Here is a 19,807-nt window from a genome sequence, read left to right on the forward strand (position 1 = left end):
TTATTAGTTTCTTAGTTTGTTAACAAATCGGAATTAGGAAAGTTTTATTTATGAAATTGTTTGGTTAGTAGTTTCCTTTATTTTTTTAATGAAAACGTTCGTAATTTCCTTTATTAGTAGTGAATTTAGGAAAGTCATTAAGTGTTCATCTTTGGTAGTTTTTTTTATTTTAGTTAATCGCTGGAGTTCTTTCCTAGCAAGTGGTTTTCAATTTAGTTGTAATTAGAAAGTCTAGTCCTAGGAAATTCTACCAAAGTGTTGTAGTCTATTTTGACAAGGACATGGTAGTTTTCTTTTTGGTTGCTGGAGCACCATTGTTCTCTTTCTTTGTGCTCAAAATAGTTTCTTAGTAGTTTTTTCTCTTTGTGCTAGCCACTGCTAGTTACAGAACAACACCTGAAAATTAAAATTCTTCCCTTTGAACTTGAAAATCATGAATTTCCTAGAGTTGAGAAGATAAAGGTTGGGTCACCCATATTCCAGCCTTCCCTACTGTGTGGGCCTACACCCTATATTGTCACATGTAGAAGTTATAAAAAGAAGGCCCACATGTGAGGAAGAGTAAGGTAATCCACTTAGAGCTCAACAAGAAAGATCTTATGCTTATTGCTTGGGAAGAAGCCTTTAACTTAAGCCATTTTGGGAGGGATGTAGACTCAATCTTAAGGGAGTTTATCCTTTCTGTAATTAATGTGTAATAAAAATAGCCTTCAGGAAAAAAACATATATTTAACTAGTACTTTTTTTTTTTTTGAAATGAGATGTGTAAGCTGAATTAAAAGAAAAGAGAGATTACAATACCTTGCTAAACAGTGCCTCCTTCCACAACAAGGTGTTGGAGAGAGACCCCTAATTTAGCTTGGGCATCCGCTAAATGATTAGCAGATCTAGGAATATAATTAACTAGTACTTAAAAGTTGCAATTCTTAACAAATAGAAAAGAAAATTTGAGATTGCTCTAATTTTTTATTTTTTATTGGCAGAAAAATGAAGGTGATATTGTGGTGACTGATGTGCGGTTTGTTCCTTCTGATTTTCATGCGAGATACAAAGCTCAAGAACGCACGTAGGTAGCATATATCTTGTAGTGTGAGGCCACACAGTATGCCTATTATATTTGTATATATCTATTTTTATTTTTATTTATATTAGACATCATTTATGATCTCATGTCTGATAATTGCTAAAAGGTTCAATGCATGAAGTATATGTTATCATGCACGGCAAGTTACATGACTGACCCTATCTTTTGATGTGAAACGAAAACTGAAACCTATTAGTTTTCAAAATTTCCTCTTATTGGACATGTTTGTATGAAGTTAAACAATTGATTTGATTTCTTAATTAAAATACATGAATTTCTTGCAGATATTTCTACCGTATTCTTTCTGGGCCACAGCTTGTGTCAGTGTTTGAAAAAGATCGAGCATGGCATGTACCTGACGACCTGAATGTGATTGCTATGCAGGTTTGTCTTATCATGTTTTGATTTTTATGTCGATGTATTTGCTGCTACACTGAGTTCTTTCTTCTGCTGTCTGTATGTTCTCCAGAGAGCTTGTGACATCCTTGCTGGACATCACGATTTCAGTTCATTTAGGGCTGCTGGCTGTCAGGTTATTTCTTCTCTCATGATTATTCTAGTTTCATTTATGGTTACTAACCAGACATATGGTAACTAGTTAAGGAAGTTCTCATGTGCCAATGAACTTGCGCTGACTGTGGGGTGCAAGTAAAAAAAGGTCAAAGACGACAAAGTGAGTGCGTTACATCATATTTGGTCGTCATTCAAAAGAAAAAACGTTGTGTGAGGTTCATGAATTTATAATAAAAGATAAGAGTTACGTGAGTAACACAATTGAATTACGACAAGTTACATTAAAAGATGAAGACCAATGTTTTATTATTTTAAAAGGTATCGTAATAGATATTTTTATGTCTGAGCGGAAACTCACACTTTCATTGATTAAGTTGTTCTTCAAGGAATCATGAGGGGTTGCAACCATGATGTTGAAAAGTTATTCGTAATGAAATTTATAAGTGCAACTAGTGGTATTGATTTGGAATATTGTAGGATAGATCCATAAATGCAACTAGTGGTATTGGTTTAGAATATTCATAAGTACATTCATAAGTTATCATTTTGTATGACCCATTATGGTGCTGAAGTAGAAAGACATCTTTGATCAGTTCATAAATTTAGTTTGAATTTCAATCTTCAAAGGGGCCTTTGCCATTTTTGAGTCCTCTGATGTTGATTCGCTCCTTGCCACCCTTGACCATCATTATTAGTGGTGTCGGTGATGACCAGTTGATTGCGTCCATGCCCCCTTTGGAAAATATTAATCCCAGTGCCTCCCGTTAGTCCCCCTCCACAGACACTCAGTTGTAGAGCTCACGTCTTGCACAAACATCTCTGCAACTTCTTTGGACTACTTTGCAATGCCTTCCTCGACAGCCTTTCTAGCTTTGCCATTGGATGCCACCAAATTCGCTCTCCATCTTGTCTCCCTCAATCCCTTCTTGAAGCCCTTTTATAAGTTTTCAATTGGCCAACATTTGAAGCTTGCAAAATCCTGTGGCATATTTCCACAAAGTCACCATTTGGAAAGAGAGAAATAACTGTTAATGGCCGCATAAACTCTCTTGGCGCAGGTAAGCTGTTTAACTTCCATTATCTGTAATAGCCTTTTCTTGCTCATCTATGAATGTACTACATGAATGGTCCCTTCCTGTTCCTTCCCATCTTAAGCTCTATTGTAATGGTGGCTTATTAACACCGCAAAGTAATGAAATATGGTTGATAGACAAAGCTGGAATATGAGATACGTGGCCACTACCTCTCAACTCAAGGAAATTCCTGGTTTGTAAGTTCCAAGGGAAAACTTGAGTCTTCAAGTGCCATTTTATAACTTTTTTTTTTAAATGATGCTGAATTTTATTATGAGAGCTCAAACGAGCAGATTACAAGAGGGGAAACCTTCCCAAACAATGAGAGATTGCTAGGAGGTTCCGAATTTAGCCAATTTATCAGCCAAAGAATTGGCATATCTAGAAACGAGGTTCCAATTACAATGAATGGATGACACAATGTCAGCAATACAATCAGTGATTGGCCAGTGGTACCAAGGGGGGGAGCTATCTTTTGAACACCAGCTGATGACAGTCTTTAAGTCGCCTTCAATAATTAGCTTGCCATGAAGCCGCTCTTTAAAGATTTGGAGGCCGAATAGAAGAGCACTCACTTCAGTAGTATTTGAATCAACAATACTCACCGGCCCTGCATAGGATAGAATAGGGTCTCCATTGTTGTCTCTAAAAACACCACCGGCTCTAGCCAGCCCAGGACAGCCTAAAGCACTGCCATCAAAATTGAGTTTGGTGCAGTTGTAAGGGGGAGGATCCCAGGTGGCCATTACCGGATTCCTACAGGGGCCCGCCATGTGCGCAATCAAGCCCCAATTTTCTCGAAGAGAGACGCCCGATAGAGAAGCAAACTCCTTCCTAGAATGTAGCCAACTCGAGATAAGGCTCACTGCCTGAGAAACTATATTATCCGGGTTGCTAGCCTTGGAGTTGAATCTCCGGTTGTTTCGCTCGAGCCATATGCACTATGGGACATGCGCAAGGCTTGCAAAGAGAATTATCCTGCCCAACTTAGGAAGGCATATCCCCATAACCATCTCAAAGGTTCCGAAAAGGTCCTGATGTAGCCCCATTTGAAGACCAATCTTTTGAAATATCTTCATCCCGACTGGCTAAGAAAAGTCGCAATGTAAGAGAACATGCTAGATTGTCTCGTCGCACACACAAAGGGGACAAGTGCGATCGGGGGCAGTGTAACCTCTTTTATGGAGGTTGTTAGAAGTGAGGATCTGTTCCCTGATGGCCGTCCACACGAAGAATTTGATTTTACTAGGCGCTGAGAGCTTCCATGCCAAGTTTACCTTGTGTTCATACATGCTGTAATCTTGTTTTCTAATGTGAGAGTAGGCGGATGCAACTGTGAATCGGTCATTAATGCTGGGTTTCCATGTCAGTTTATCAACTGCATGCCCACGAATAGTAGTGCTGTTGAGTCTAGAGAGGAGAGAGCAAAAATGTGTAGTTTCCTCATCATTTAATCCCTGACGAAACGTGATATTCGATGAACGATCTCTCCAAGAATCAGCAACTACGCAAGAGAGGTCCCTCGCCACCCTAGAGAGCCCTGGAAATCCTCGGAGAGGGGGCGGGTGCCGTACCATTCATCCGACCAAAAGAGGTCCGACCAAAAGAGGAGGGTCCTTCCATTACCTGTGTGAAAGGAAGTTGCATATCTGAATATTGGGAGGAGCTTTTGAATTGATTTCCATATCGGGGATAGGAGGCGAGTAGAACCATACTCCCTCCACCAGGCATCCGAAGGTTGAAGATAAAACCTGACCATATCGCCCCATAGGCTATTAAGCTTGATGTTGAAGTTCCAGATCCATTTGAGCAAAAGGGCATTGTTCATCTCCTTCGTAGGCCGAATGCCTAAACCACCCTGATTGCTGGGCATGCAAATATCCTTCCAACTCACCAAATGATATCTGAAGGTGTCCTTTGATCCTCTCCAGAGGAAACGTCGATGGATGGTGTCAATCCTGTTGCCAACAGAGGCCGACAGTGCATGAATGATAATAAATAGTTTGGTAGTCTTGCCAAATAAAACTTGAGGAGAGTGAGTCGCCCAACAGTAGATAAAAGCTTGCCCCTCCAAGTAGCTAGCCTCTTCTCAAATTTCTCAATGAGGGGGGACCATAGCGTCGCCGAAGGCCGAGAGTCAAAGAGTGGTAGTCCAAGATATGTAGCTGGCAAATTTTCCACTGAGCACCCCAAATAGTCGGCCATACCCTGAAGCACCGGTGAGTCGATATGATAGCCTAGGAGGGTGGTTTTCTTTCGATTAATATTTTGACCAGAAGCCAGTTCAAATAGTCCCAATACAACACGCAGTTTTCGGATCTGATCCATAGTACCAACCCCAAAGCAAATTGTATCGTCTGCAAACTGAAGGATCGGCACATCAAAGGCTGCACAGTCCGTCGTGGGGAGGAGCCAACCCAGATTTTTGGCCGAATAAATAAAAAATGATAGGTATTCCGCTACCACATTGAAGAGCTAAGGGGAAATGGGGTCTCCCTGTCTGATTCCCCTGGATCCCTTAAAATAACCGCAGGCCGTTCCATTGATAAGAACGGTGTAGCTTGCAAAGGAGATGCAACTTTGAATCCAGAAGCGCTATTTTCCCCCGAATTCCATATTTTCCAGGAGAGTGTCCAAAATCTTCCAGCTAACTCTGTCAAAGGCTTTCTCAAAATCAAGCTTTAGGATGAATCTGGGAAGCTTTAAAGCCTTAAAATGGTGGATGAGCTCGTGACATGCCATGACCGAGTCTAATATATTTCTTCCCTTGATAAAAACACTCTGGCCATGATGAATGGCAATAGGGAGAACCGCCCTGAGTCGATTGGCAAGGAGGCGTGCAAGCACCTTGTAGACATTGGTGGTGAGGCTGATCGGCCGCAAGTCAGAAGGAATTTCTGCCCCTTCTTTTTTAGGGATGAGGGCAATAAATGAAGCTCCGATGCTCCTATATCTGATGCCATGCTGGTAGAACGAGTGGGCCATGCAGACAACATCATCTCTGATGAAGGGTCAGCATCGGCGATAGAATTCCCCATTGAAACCATTCGGGCCAGGAGCACGATCCAAAGGAAGACCCAATGTTGCTTTTTCAATTTCCTTACTAGAGAAAGGGAGCTCGATGAGTCTAGCTGCGGCTGAAGGAATAACCTGGAGATGAACTCTTTCAAAGAAAGGGCGAACTAGCTGGTCATCAGAGTATAATTCTACAAAAAAGTTCACTAGTGAGTTTGAAATAAGGGATCGATCCGAGGTAGTCTCACCATTGACGCTGAGCGTGGTGATGCGGTTGGCTCTTCTCCGAGCAGAGGCGACTGCATGGAAGAATTTAGTGTTGGCATCCCCCTCAACGAGCCATTTAAATCTTGCACGCTGCTTCTAGTGCACGAGTTCACTATGAGCAATGGATTGCATTTGCCTTTGGAGGGCGTATCTCTGAGTAACTTCTGAAGAAGAGAGGTTTCTAGATTCCTCTTTAGAGTCAAGAGTGGAAATCTGTGAAAGGACGGCGGCTCTCTCGGCTGAGGAAGATGCCTTTCTCGCAGAGGCCCATGATCGCAGCAACGACTTCAGCATCTTGAGCTTGGCTGGGAAATTCCACTGATCGGGCCTGCCACCACCATCCTCTCCCAGATGGATTGGATAGAGGAGTCAAAAGAGGGGTCCACCATCCAAGCATTGTTGAATCTGAAAGAGGGGGGGGGGGGGGGGGGGGGCAACTTCCGAAGTGGGTTTCTACCATAATCGGCCAATGGTCGGAAACAACCCTATTGAGGACTTTGCCTATGGCATTGCTGTATAACTGAAGCCAATCGTTGTTGGCTAAGAAGCGGTCAAGCTTGGAGAGGAGGGGGGGTTGTCTACCATTTGACCAAGTGAAGGTTTTCCTAGATAGGGTAACCTCATCAAGATCTCAACTGCCAATAAAGTCTGCAAATAGCCTCATGGAGGTAGTGATTCTCCGGGAGGGCGGGGATTTCTCTTGGCAGAAGCGGGTCACATTGAAGTTTCCTGCAAGCATCAGAGGAATGGGCCACCTCTGACAAGTCTTCACAAGGTCATTCCAGAAGAGATGTCATTCATGGTGTCTAGTAGGACCATACACACCCAAAGGTACCAAATGTTCCCTAATCCTTTGTCTCTCAGCTTGATTCAATGGGAGTAAGTGCCACAACAACGATTGAACACCTCAATGGTATTAGTGTCCCACACCATCAGAATGCCGCCAACTGACCCAACTGCATCCACAAAAATCCATCCAGGCTCCTTAAGAAGCCACAACTCGTGGATATATCCAGGGGCAGAGAAGTCACCTTGGTTTCTTGAAAAATAGCAACATTTGCCTTGGTAGAGGCAAGGAGGTCCCGAACTGAGGCACGACGACGCATGGATCCAATTCCACGAACATTCCAAGAGAGAATGATCATTGATCACTATTCTTCTTCTTGGACTTCTCAGACAGGTGGTTATCTCCCTGGAGGGGCTTCGTGTAGACGGTGGCCATCAACTTGGCTAGTTCCACTATCTAGGCCCAGGTTTTTGGGTCGAATTTTTGCTATTCAATCTGAAGAGCAACCACTTAATTCTGAGCTCTTTCACCTGGCTCTGGAAAGATGAAGTCCCTTGTCTCTGGGTTGCAGGGGTATCGAGTAGTAACACTTGGGCCACCATGGAGAAGCTGTCTCGGTTGACCTCTATTCCGGCGCTGGTAGGTGGCAAGGGGAGGAGGAGCAAGAATTCTGGTGTGGGGATTTCTCAGAGGTGAGGGAGGGGGAGAGTTCATTATCTGATTGGTGGCTTGAGGGGTGTGAGGATTGTGGGATAGACTTATCGGAAGGCCTATGGGGCTTTTGATGCGGGGTGGGGAAAGGTGGGAATGAGAACTGTAGGTATCTGGGGGTTGGGATAGATTCTATCTGGGATAAAATCTATGGTGGGTTGAGATGGGCAGGTGGGTGGGTGGTATGGCAGGCTGGAGGGAGGGACTATCAAGGAGGCAACTGGAATAGTATCAATGCCAGCTGTAAGACTGGCTGGTTTAGGACGCATCTGCTAGGGAGAAGAGACCGGGGTTGCTCTTCTCAATGTGCGAACATGTTGTGGATTATCTTTGGATTTAGCTGCAGGACTCGAGGTCACATTTTTGAAGTTTTCCATATCTGCCAACTCAATGCGGATCCAGAATCAGGCATTATCCACCATAATGCATCAGAAGTAGTGTCCTTCGCAAGGACAAATAGGATTGATGAGAATCCGGGTCTCATCAAGGCGATGTCAGTGTTCAGTAAGAGGGTCCAGAGCAATTATGGCGCCAAACTTCGAGATGATACTCATGAAAACCTCATTGTGCCATAGTTTCGTAGGGAGGCCGGTGACTGTAGCCCATTGCCCGAATTGACTAGAAGGAGTCGAGGGGAGCCATTCTGATATCCCAATGATGCCCAAGGGGGTGTGAGGTGTGAGAGCAAGGGTCGCAGAAGACTCTTGCTGGGTTTCAAAATGAACAAGCCAGGATTGTGGGTTGAGGTAGGAAATTTTGGGTGTGTAGGGGAGGTGAAGCTCATCAGTCAGCCATTGAAGGATGCTGGATTTGACGATATTGGGGGAGGTGTGGACTAGGATAGAGCGGGCCAGAGATTGTCGCCCTTTATGGAGCAAGTTGGGTGGGATTTGGATGGTTTTGGATTTTTCTAAGTGAAGGTGTGTTGGGACATGGTGGTCTGAAAAGAGGTTCTGAATGGCTGGGTTAGGGGGTTTCGAAGGAAGGGGAGGGCTGATTGGTGGGAGAGGTGGGCTCGGGGGGTGTTTTGTCTCTAGTGGGGCTCGAAAATAAGGGGGGGTTGTCGCTGGAGTTGGGGGCTCCCCCTGTCGAAGTTGACACTGGAGAGAGGCTCTGGATGGCTTCTGCGAACTCCTTCCAGCCAAATCCGGAGTTGGTGGCCTTGGGAATATAGATCTTGGCGAACACTGTTGAGCCACACCAATGAACAACATACACTCTTCGTCCCCGAAAGGAGCTCACCGACAGGAAGCAAATCGAATCCTGTGTCCAAAGCTCATGGGTTTGATTGGCTTCGTTTGTCACTCGTTGGAACTGAAGGACGAAGCTTGAAATGGCTTCCATCGGAACACAGATGAAGGACATCTTCGATCCGACGGCAGAGGAGATGTGAATCACCTGTCTGAAGCTCCGGGCGACTATCTCCATTGTTACACTATTCTTTCCGTAACTAAAACGGAAAGGATGGTTCCTCTTCTTTCGCCGGGAGATTGTCTTCCAATTGGCGTCGAAACCTTCTGTAGGAGGTTCCGGTAGCTCATTGGAGAGGAGCTCCGAGGTTTCCGAGCGTCTGGAGTGACATTTTTCTAGGTTGGATCTTCTGTATCTTCTCGGTGAGACGACGTCTTTTCGTCGATCGTCGTCGGAGAAGGTGGCTGTATCCTTGCCAGAAGTCTGTCGTCGTGGGTTCTGGTCACCGGCCGTGGGGATGGTGATCGGAGAAGGGTTCTAGCTCATTTTTGAAAATCAGGGCACGTTAGCGCACTCGAAGCTAACGGCGCACGTTACGCTTTTCTCCGGCGCATGATACGCGTCGATCCGGCGCACGTTAAGCGTAATGTTTCTCTCCTCTCGATTTTCACGCAAATCGCCTCCAAAATCGCCTCTCACGTCGCTCTCTGTGCCATTTTATAACTTAGAAATTATTCTTGACAAAAAAATAGATGCTCCAACAGCCAAAGAGAAAGTTTGTGTTTATCTTGAAAACTGATTAGAAGTTACTGCATTTCTCCTTATTTATAGACTGTAAACCCACCATGACTTTGCCAAAATAGGCTACATGAATTTTCCTAGGACTAGACTTCCCTATTACACCTGAATTGTGACACACTAAATAGAAACTACTTGTTAGAAAAAAAATTCTAGCAACTAACTTTGATAAAAGCTGCCAGCTAGAGACTTTTTTTATTTTGAAATGTTGATAATTTTATTTCAAAGAAAGAGAAGATACATCAAGAGAGACCTCCGCTAACAACAAGAACTGCAAGCAAGAGACTTACTAACTTTATGACTTTCCTAGATTCACTAGTAATATTGGAAGCTAACCAACCAAAGACTTTCCCAAAGAAAACTCTCCTAATTGGGACTTATTAACAAATTAGGAAACTAGTAGAAGTAGAAACTTGCTAATTGTCCTTTGATAGCAAGAATTAAACCATAGTACTCCCAAAAAGTGACTTTCCAAAAAACGTAAGTTGTTGTCTTTTTAGTATTCTTCTCTCTTTTCTACTTCCTCCTTTCATAAGCATTCAATGGTGGATGACTTAGTTTTTCCTAATATTTTTCTGCAATCCCAAAATTTTCCTTATATCTTTCTTCAAGTGATTCACCCCCTCTTTGAAAGAGCTTGACCTCGAGTTCTCAGAGTCAGCTTCGTGTTCGCTGTAATAAGGTGATAGATGTTTGATGTTCAATGTATCACTGATGTGCAACTTTGGAGGCAGTTGTACCTTGTAGTCATTGTTATTGATCTTTTGTTAGAACTTCAGATGGACCTATCTTCTTGGGCTTGAGCCTATTCTTGAAATTTGCAAAAAGAGATGGAGGAGATTATGGTGTACAAACCCTTTTCCCCTATTTATAACTTAAACAATATGAAAAATTACTATGTCCTTACTCCTCCGTAAACCCTTAGACATTGCATTTTATAGGAAACAATTTTCATAGAAAATAAAGTAAATTAAATAAACCTAATTATACCTTTCGGCACTCCCCCTCAAGTTGGATCATTTAACTTTAGTTTGTTATATAATGCATCTCATAGCATAAAAAAAGAAAATAAAAATTTGGTCTTCAACTCAAATTGATCTTTAAAAAAATTTGTGGTTGATGTGGCTTTGAAAAAATTAAAAAATTGTGGCTTTTGTGGTCTTCGGCTTTTGAGCATGCAATTAGCACTCATAGATTTATACCCTTCTCCCTCAAGCTGGGGAGTAAATCCTTGGCTTGATCATAGTAGAAACTTTAGATTTTAATTTTTTTTCCTACTCCAGAGCCCCTTAAATGACAAACCATTTCCAGATGACCAAAGGATAAATACTAAAGAAAACAAGGACTTTCCTGACCCTAATTCGATGGTAAAACCTAATTAAAGGGTAAAAGAAATATGGGTGTAACCCAAATAATTTTTTTTGAAAATGATGCAAAGGGTTTAAAACACAAAGTAGTGATAATAATCACTAAGCAAGAAAAGCCAATCCACTAAAGAACGACAATAGAAAACCCATTAAAAAACAATAACAAGACCCACCTAAGGGGCAACAAAAGCCCATATATAGCAAAAGAAGAAGACCAACCCAAGGAACTCTAACAAAGGGACCACACTAAGTAACTTAAAAGTCTGAATAAAAAATATAGAGCTTTTTTTTTTATTAAGTGATAATTTGATTAAGCAAGAAAACGAACAACAAACTTGGGAAGCACACCCCTTAAAACAAGTGATTTGAGGGAGGCTCCCTACTTAGCAAAAGCATTGGCTACAAAATTGGCAGATCTAGGAACATGGGACCAATTACAGGTAATGTGGGGGAGAATGTCTATAATAGAATAGAAAGCATCCCAATGCCGCCATGGCAGGGTGGAGGAGGAGGAGAACCATCCAATAATCACCGCAGAGTCTCCCTCAATGTGGAGCGGATTGGAGAGATGATCTAGGAAGATGGTGAGGCCGCAGAGGAGGGCTTGAATCTCGGTAGAAGTGGAGTTAGAGATGACCGTAGGGGCTGAGGATGACATGATCCTCCCTTCGACCTCTAGCATGCCTTCAAAAAGCTCCTGGCACCCAGTAGTTGAACGTTTGGAGAGTCGTCTGGCTTCCTGGAGGGTTAAATTTCTTTCAAAAGCAGGTAAACTTGTACTTATAAAATCTTGTCTACGTGGAATCCCCATTTATTATCTGTTGCAATTCTGGTGGCTGGGAATCATTGGTCTAGAAAGCAGCCATGGCTCCATATCAAGCCTAGCCAGAAGAAATGATGTTTCTATCTTTGACCTTTGGTCTGAAACTGGTGGTTGGAATTTGAACTTTCGAAAAGCTCTTACAGACTCTGAAGCCATATTGGCATCAAATCTCCTTACCAACCTCTCCAAGGTAAAAATTCCGGCATCCTTGCTGGACACCCTTATCTGGACCCCATGCCCCAAAGGATCTTTTACCACCACCTCGGCCTATGACTTCCTTCGCAGTCCCAACTCCCCTCAACCTCGCCACCCTGCAGCCATTGCCTAGATCTTACTTGTCCCACCTCGTGTGAAATTTTTTATTTGGTGTGCCTGTAGAAATAAAATTCTCACCTTTGATTCCCTCATTAGGCGCGACACTTCTGTCCAGGACCCTTCCTGCCCATTTTGCCTAAATACTTCCGAAACAACCATGTCCTTCTCCATTGCCACTTCGCCCATGCTGTTTGGGCTAGCCTCCTTAACAAAATCAGACTTCAGTATTGTTTCTCCCAATATTTGCCATCCACAATCCTATCAATCACAAGTGCTAGACTCCCAGAACTCGGAAAATTGCTCATATCCAACTGTATGGGCCATATCTTTTGGGCCTAGCCGGAAATTCAAATTTAAATCTTAAATCTTTCACAGTTGAAGTACTGGTAGATAAAATTATTGGTCAAGTAACGACCTGGCTCATGACTTGGAAGGAATTCAGTTACCTCAACGGCACTAATCTCAGAGGGAACTGGTGATTGATTGCTGATATGGCGCAACCTACTCGTTCTCCAACAATGGCGATCTGGGATCCTCCACCTGCGGGCCACTATAAGTTGAACTTCGATAGTAGCGCCTTTGGTTATCCAGGCCCTGCTAGTTTCGGAGGAGTAATCCATGACGAAAACAGTTGTCTCCTTCACTTCTTCGCCGGCCCTTTGGGAATCTCCGACTCCACAACTGTAGAACTCTCCGGATTACTCAACCGGCTTCAGGTCTTCTAGGGCCATCTCGTGGGTCCCCTCCTTATCGAAGGCGACTCCAAGATTGTCATTGAGTGGTGTGCAAAGGCAAATAGGATCCTTGGCAGCATTGGGACATTTACTTTGAAATATGTAATATAACATCTCATTTGAATTTTACTTGGACCCACATCCCTAGGTCTGCCGTTCACTTAGCAAATTCTCAAGCTAAGCAGGGTGTTTCCCTCCTACACCTTGTTGTGGAGGAAGACGCGCTTAGTTAGGTTTGTATATTTCTCTCCCTCTTTTATAAAAATTTTACATCCTTTCATAAAAATAAAAAAATGCTCGCCATGCCAGGATTGCCAAGGGAACTGCCATCAAAATTCAGCTTGATGAGGCCCGGTTGAGGAGGTTGCCACACCTGCATAGTGGGAGGTCTAGCCGGAGAGCCCATCTGAGCAAGGGCACACCAATTGTCTCTAAGAGGACGGCCCATGAGAGAAGAAAACTCCTCCTTGGAATGAAGCCATAAGGAGATGAAGCCAATGATAGATAAAACTATCCTTTCCTGAGAGAGAAAGTTGGCATTGAATTGCCTATTGTTACGCTCCTTCCAGATGCCCCAACGAACGAAAGCAACACAAGCAGAAATGAGCATCTTGCCCAACTTGGGAAGGGAGATCCCAAGAAGCATGTGGTGGACCGAAAGAAGATCCCTAGGTAAGCATAATTGAAAGCCAATCTGACTGAGAGTGCTCATCCAAACTGACCAAGAAACGGGGCATGAAAAGAGAAGGTGATTGATAGTCTCATCCTCAAGGCCGCAAAGGGGATAGGAGGCGCAAACCTTATGATTACCACAATGCCTAAGATTGTCAATAGTAAGGATCTTGTTGAGTCTGACACTCCACAGGAAGAACTTGACCTTCGGGGGAGTGCATAAGCGCCAAATAGGAGCCACCTCATTATCAGACGACAACGGACACCATCCCATGATGAGGGAGTAAGCAAAGGAGACTGAAAAGGCACCACTACCCTCTAGCCACCAAATCATCGAATCAACCATGGTATCCCTAGGTCTAGAGGGAGAGAAAATCTCCAAAAGGCTAGAGGCCAGCAGGGCATCCGAGTCATCCGGCCCACACCGGAGGTAAAGATCCAGGAGCCAAATCTCTAGGCTTCAACAACAAAAAGGCAACATTGGATAGAAGCTTGCCAAACACTGCTGAAGGAGGTACTCAAGGGCCTAGAGCTGACCCACCAATCCTCCCAAAACCGAACCGTGTGGCCATTGCCAACATGGAAACGAATACCTGATCTTAATAGATGGAGGAGAAGGAAGATAGCTCTCCAGATTGGAGAGAGCGCATCTCTCCTATCTCCCGAGGTCCATTAATGATTCAGCCAGTTCAGCTTAGAAGACTCCATCGGTTTCCAAAGATTGCTAACAGCAGTGTTGAATTTCCAAATCCACTTGAGGAGAAGGGCCATGTTCATGTCCTTGGTGAGTTGGATACCTAGGCCTCTCCTAGATTTGGAGATGCACACATCCTTCCAGCCCACAAGATGATACTTAAAATCCGAGGAAGTACCACGCGATAGGAACCTTTTCATCAATTTGTCAATTTGCATACAAACTAAGGCCAGGCAGTGCAGGAAGGAGAGGAAATAATTGGGGATACTGGCCAAATAGGACATAAGAGGGACAAGTCTTCCAGCTTTCGAGAGGAACCGACCTCTTCAAGTGGCCAATCAAGACTCCAGCCACTCAATAACCGGGATACAAAGCTCCTTGTTGATGCACGAGGTAAAAAAGGGAAGGCCGAGGTATGTGGTCGGGAGCGAGGATAATGAGGATCCCAACATATCAGCCATGGACCAATAGAGTGGTCTTCTACCAGGACTTCTGACCCGAAACAATCTTAAATACCCCAGCAATGCCTTGATTTTCAGAGCATATTGAAGGGTTCCAACACCAAAATAAGTGTGTCATCTACGTATTGAAGAAGAGGAACATCAAACATTGTAATGCTGCTAATCGGATCCAACCATCCAACACCCTTTGCCTTGTAGATCATAGAAGATAGAAGCTCAGCAACAATATTAAATAAGAGAGGAGAGAGCGGGTCTCCTTGTCTTTTTTTTGAGAAGTAAGTGTGAATGTATTACTGAAGAAAAAAGATTACAACCCTTAAAGCTAAAGAGATATTTCCTCCACAACAAGGTGTTGGAGGGAAACACCTTTTTTAGCTTGAGCATCGGCTAAGTGATTAGTTGATCTTGGAACATGTTTCCAAGTGCAATGTAAAACAGAAATTAACTTACAGATTTCCTCAAATAACTCCCAATGACGCCAAAGAAGTTTGGATGGCTTCGTGCACCAGTTGATAATGACTTGAGAATCTCCTTCAACTAAGAGAGCACCTTCCTTTTTTTGCTTGAAAAGTTTCAGACCGTTGTACAGCCCATGTAATTCCGAGCTAGTAGAGTCAGATACACCAATTGGACCCACATATGTGAAGATAAGATTGGCTTGTTCATCGTGAATAACTCCGCCAAAACCAGCCGGTTCTCCTTGTCTTATTCCATGGGTTCCTTGAAGAAACCGCAAACAGTCCCATTAAGGAAGAGGGAGGAGGCTGAAGATATGAAACTCCTAATCTATAATCACCAGTGATCACCAAACCCCATCCGACCCACTAAATTGTCCAGCAAATCCCAATTCACCCAATCAAAGGCCTTCTCAAGATCCAGCTTCAAGGCAAAACGAGGGGCACTGAAACGGGAGAAGTGGTCAAATAGTTCATGTGGCGCCATGGCAGAGTACATAATATTCCATCCCCTAAGAAAAACCCCTTGTCCATTATGAATCACTAAGGGCAGGATGGTCTTTAGATGGCGAGCCAGAAGTCTAGTAATGATCTTGTATGAGCTGGAGATGAGGCTAATAGGCGGGAAGTCACCCGGCTACTCCACACTAGCCTTCTTAGTGATCAAGACAATAAAGGAAGCTCCCATACTCCGAAATGTGATGCCTTTGCTGTGGAACCCCCTAACCATGGCAATAACATCTTGCTTTATAATAGGCCAAGCTCTTTGAAAAAAGTCACCATTAAATCCATCAGGGCCAAGCGCACGATCACAAGCCATGTTGAGAATTTTAGTCTCAATGTCCTTGTTAGAAAAAGGAAGCTCCAGAAAGGAGGCAACAGTTGTAGAAATTTTGGCAAAATGGAGGTGCTGAAGTCTCGGTCTACACGGGCACTCCGTGTAGTGATCTGCATAGAACTTGATCAAAGCATCAATAATGGTGGATCTATCCAAAGTTACCTCATTGTCAATGCATAACGAGGTAACCCGGATAGTCCTCTGCCTCGCCGAAGCGATGGCATGAATGAATTTTGTGTTGGTGTCCCCTTCTGTCAACCATCGGAACCGGGCACGCTGCTTCCAACACTCTTTCTCCAAGTGAAGAATAGATTGGAGGTGAATCTGAAGATCAATCCCGAGAAGAAAATTTAGTAGTCGAAAGATACCTTTGCTCTTCGGTCAGGTCCAAGAGCTCGATCTGAGACGGAGAGTGGAGCTCAGATTTGAAGCCCATTCAATTTTGTCTTGAGCAGTTTCAATTTCTGGGGGAGGAACCAATCAGGCCTACCATCAATAACAAGACTCGACCACCAATCAGCTAGAAGGCTATCAAAATCAGCATCCATCAACCATGAGTTCTCAAAATGAAATGGGGGAGGACCCCATCTCCCAAAGGAGGTGGTAAGAAGGATCAGCCAATGATCAGAGCCCAAACGAGTGAGCAACCTGCCCAACGCATTGTCATAATGGTGAATCCAATCTGAACTTGCAAGGAAACGGTCAAGCTTGGAAAGGATGGGCTACCTTTGCCCATTTGACCAAGTGAAGGTCTTTCCTGACATTGGGACCAAGTGAAGGTCTTTCCTGACATTGCGACCAAGTGAAGTTCTAAAACAGAAATATAAGGAATTGGTCTTACCAAATAAAAGAAAAAGTCCACACAATTTTGAGATGGTATGGCAGATAATAGAAGTAAATATTCAATAAATACGAAACCCATAGAAAAGGATCAATATTGACGTATGTGCTAGTAACATGGTTGGGTGAAGGTGCCCATCAATATGAGACTGTAACGAGAGAATCACCAAAAGAATAATACCAAAAATTAACTAGAATATTAACCAGTCAATGAACCACAAATTGACCATACTTTGGGCCAAAACCACCAAAAATGGCTATTAAAAAAATCAGAAAATTGTACCAAAAATAATGAAATCACCAAGTTTGAGTTCATATCATACAAACCTGGAACAACCAGCAGCTATATGGAGAAAGGCAGAATAGTGATAGCAAATAGTGTAATTCGCTCACCAAGATGTCGGCCCCTTAGGAATAGTCTATGATATATCTAGTAGGATACCTTTCTTTTAAAAGATATATCCAAATTTCATCACCAACATAAAAAGTAATATCTTTTTTTTGTGTTTTTCAGCTTGCTCCTTGTATTTAGTTTAGTTTGTTTCAATGTTAACCCAAACTTGTTCATGAAGTTCAATTAGATCAATTGGTCTTTCGGCATTTGGGGTAGCAAGATCAAGTGGACCTAAAAAAGGCGTTTCCCTCCAACACCTTGTTGTGGAGGAAATGTCTCTTTAGCTTTTTAGGGTTGTAATTTTTTTTCCTTCAGTAATACATTCACACTTACTTCTCAAAAAAGATCAAGTGGACCTCGGAGTTGCGGCAAAATACTATTTGAAATGGAGAGAATCCAGTTGTAATTCTTAGAAATGTCGAATTCAAACTCTAGTTATGGAATTGCAAGATACCACTTTCCTCACCTTAACTCTGACCTCAACATATTGCCCAAGCTTCAATTAACTACCACTGTTTTCCCATCTGTTTGTGGGTGATAGGGTTTGCTAAATTTGAGTGTAGTGCTAAGCTTCTTGTACAAAACATTCCAAAATGTTGACATAAACTTGGGCAAAGAACTGAGACTATAGATTTTTGTAAACCATGGCAAAGAACAGCTTCTACAAGTCTGCTACTTTGCATGCATTATGCATTGACTTGCAAGGAAGTGAGCCATGTTGAAGAATTGATCAACAACAACATATATGCTGTCCAAGCCTCTTGCAGTATTAGAAAGGCCAAGGATAAAAGCCATAGGAATATCAACCCAAGGGTAAGAAGGGATAGGTAAAGGAGCATATAATTCAGTATTAGATAAAACCCCTTCGGTTGTTTAGCATGTGCTGCACCTTTTTACATAATGAGTAATGTCTCTATCCAAGTTGGGCCAAAAAAATCTTTCTTGAACACAAGCAATAGTCTTACCTTTGCCAAAATGTCCACCACTATGTGTTTCCTTGATGATAAGTTGTCGAAGAGACGTATTAGAAATGCATAAAGAACTACCTTTGACTAAATCACCATCCATCATCAAGGACTCATGGCTATGTCTCGTCTCTACATTAACTAATATGTTCCCAAAACAATCATCTTCTTACAGCCCGTTTTTAAGTATTTCCTCTATTATAAATAGAGGCTCATGTACTCAAATTATAACTAGTTAGTAAAGTTTTTTTCTTTTCCAGAAATTCAACAAAACCTATTTAGACAGAACATTTTAGTACACACACATACCTCTTTCCTTAGAGCATTGGGTAAATCAAGACCAAAGGGAACAAAATCTCCAATGAAGGTTGATGTTGGTGGAGGAACCATATTGCTAGGAGCGTCATCATCAGGAATCACATTCTTCTTTCTCTTCATCAAGAACAATTAGAAGAGGAACTTGTGGTGGAGCGTATTCTCCAATCAAAGAGTGCTTGATTGAGCTGAGACTATTAACAGACTGAAAATAGGGAGTATTCTCAAAAGAAAGTCACATCAGCAGAATGTACAATTTCCTTGAAGAAGGATCATAACACCTACTCCCTTTTGATGACAAGCATAGTCTAAGAAATACACATTTCATTCAGAGATTAGGAAGACAATTTATGCATTGGTTCATCAAGAACATGAGTGGAACTTACATATCCAAATACTCGAGGTGAAAGAGGAAAAAACTCAACTATGGGCTGAAGTAATTTAAGAGGAACCTGACGGCCTAGAACAAAAGAACTCATGTGGTTGATTAAGAAACAAGCTGATAATAAGGCACCTCCCCTGGCTCTCTAAACAAGATGATGAAGATAAGACCCCACATCTACGTACAGAGTCTGGTATACGATTTGCACTCCTCAAAATATGAGACCACTCAGCATAATAGAATCAAATATTTGAGAGATCTTGTCGTGATGAACAAGAAACACCAAGAGGGCTTTCTGCCAAGTGAAACCAACCGATCACGACTGATGAATCACCCTTCAATACCAAAGAGCAAGAATAACTTTGTTGTAAAATTGTCAGTGCATGCAAAAGAGCACCATGTTCTGATTTCATAGAACTGCAGATATGCACAAGAAAATAATATCTCGTACCTCTACCATTTTGAATCATTGGGACTTCATCCAACCATGTTTTTAACACTGAGAAAATCAAAACATGGGAGGGTTTTAAGTTGTGCTCTCACTCATTCTCTCTCTCTCAAAATCCAATATCAGATTTCCTTTCTTGACAGATTTTGTGACCAAATATTTCTTTTAATTTTTAATTAACAGATTTGTCCAACACGTGCATGCTTCAATATGTGACCGAGCAAAGGTTCTGCATGGATGTTATGTTATTTGGTGTTACCTGTATGCAATTGTACAGGTGCATCTTTAGTTATTATCTTAAATAGTTAAAACATTTAATATTATAAATTCTTTACTTATTTGCAGGCAAATTCACCTATTAGAACCTTAGATGAACTTCATGTATGTGAAGTAGTTCCATCAACATACTTTCCATCGAAGACAGAAAGGCAGCAGACAGATACATTAAGACAAGAACCACATATGCCCTTTAAATTTGCAGTTACCAGACCTTGTTCAGAAAGTTCAGACGACACTCTTGGTAAGTATGGTGAAACTACTGTTGGAGAGTGTCAAGAATTTGGCCAGAGGAGGGTAAATCGTTGCTATGTTGTTACAGCAAGGGCTCGTTCATTTTTATACCACCAGGTCTCTCTCTCTCTCTCACACACACACACCAACCACAT

General features: G+C 42.5%; 1 protein-coding gene across 2 annotated transcripts in view; it reads left to right on the forward strand.

Annotated features, from left to right (window-relative positions):
- The window catches only part of LOC137945583 (uncharacterized), a 53,581-nt gene that overhangs the window by 32,218 nt on the left and 1,556 nt on the right, over positions 1–19,807 (forward strand). For both annotated transcript variants that reach the window (XR_011111017.1, XM_068791522.1), the window contains exons 5-8: positions 984–1,066; positions 1,369–1,468; positions 1,554–1,616; positions 19,488–19,769. Coding sequence is in view for 1 of the 2 variants with exons in the window: in XM_068791522.1 (XP_068647623.1) it covers positions 984–1,066; positions 1,369–1,468; positions 1,554–1,616; positions 19,488–19,769 (528 nt within the window). In the remaining variant the exon portion in view is untranslated. The remainder of the gene's footprint in view (positions 1–983; positions 1,067–1,368; positions 1,469–1,553; positions 1,617–19,487; positions 19,770–19,807) is intronic.

The sequence above is a fragment of the Aristolochia californica genome, unplaced genomic scaffold (assembly GCF_029961685.1).
Source record: "Aristolochia californica isolate CCGP_79_NKW_82.1479 unplaced genomic scaffold, dmAriCali1.0.hap1 SCAF_12, whole genome shotgun sequence".
In the NCBI taxonomy this organism is placed as follows: domain Eukaryota; kingdom Viridiplantae; phylum Streptophyta; class Magnoliopsida; order Piperales; family Aristolochiaceae; genus Aristolochia; species Aristolochia californica.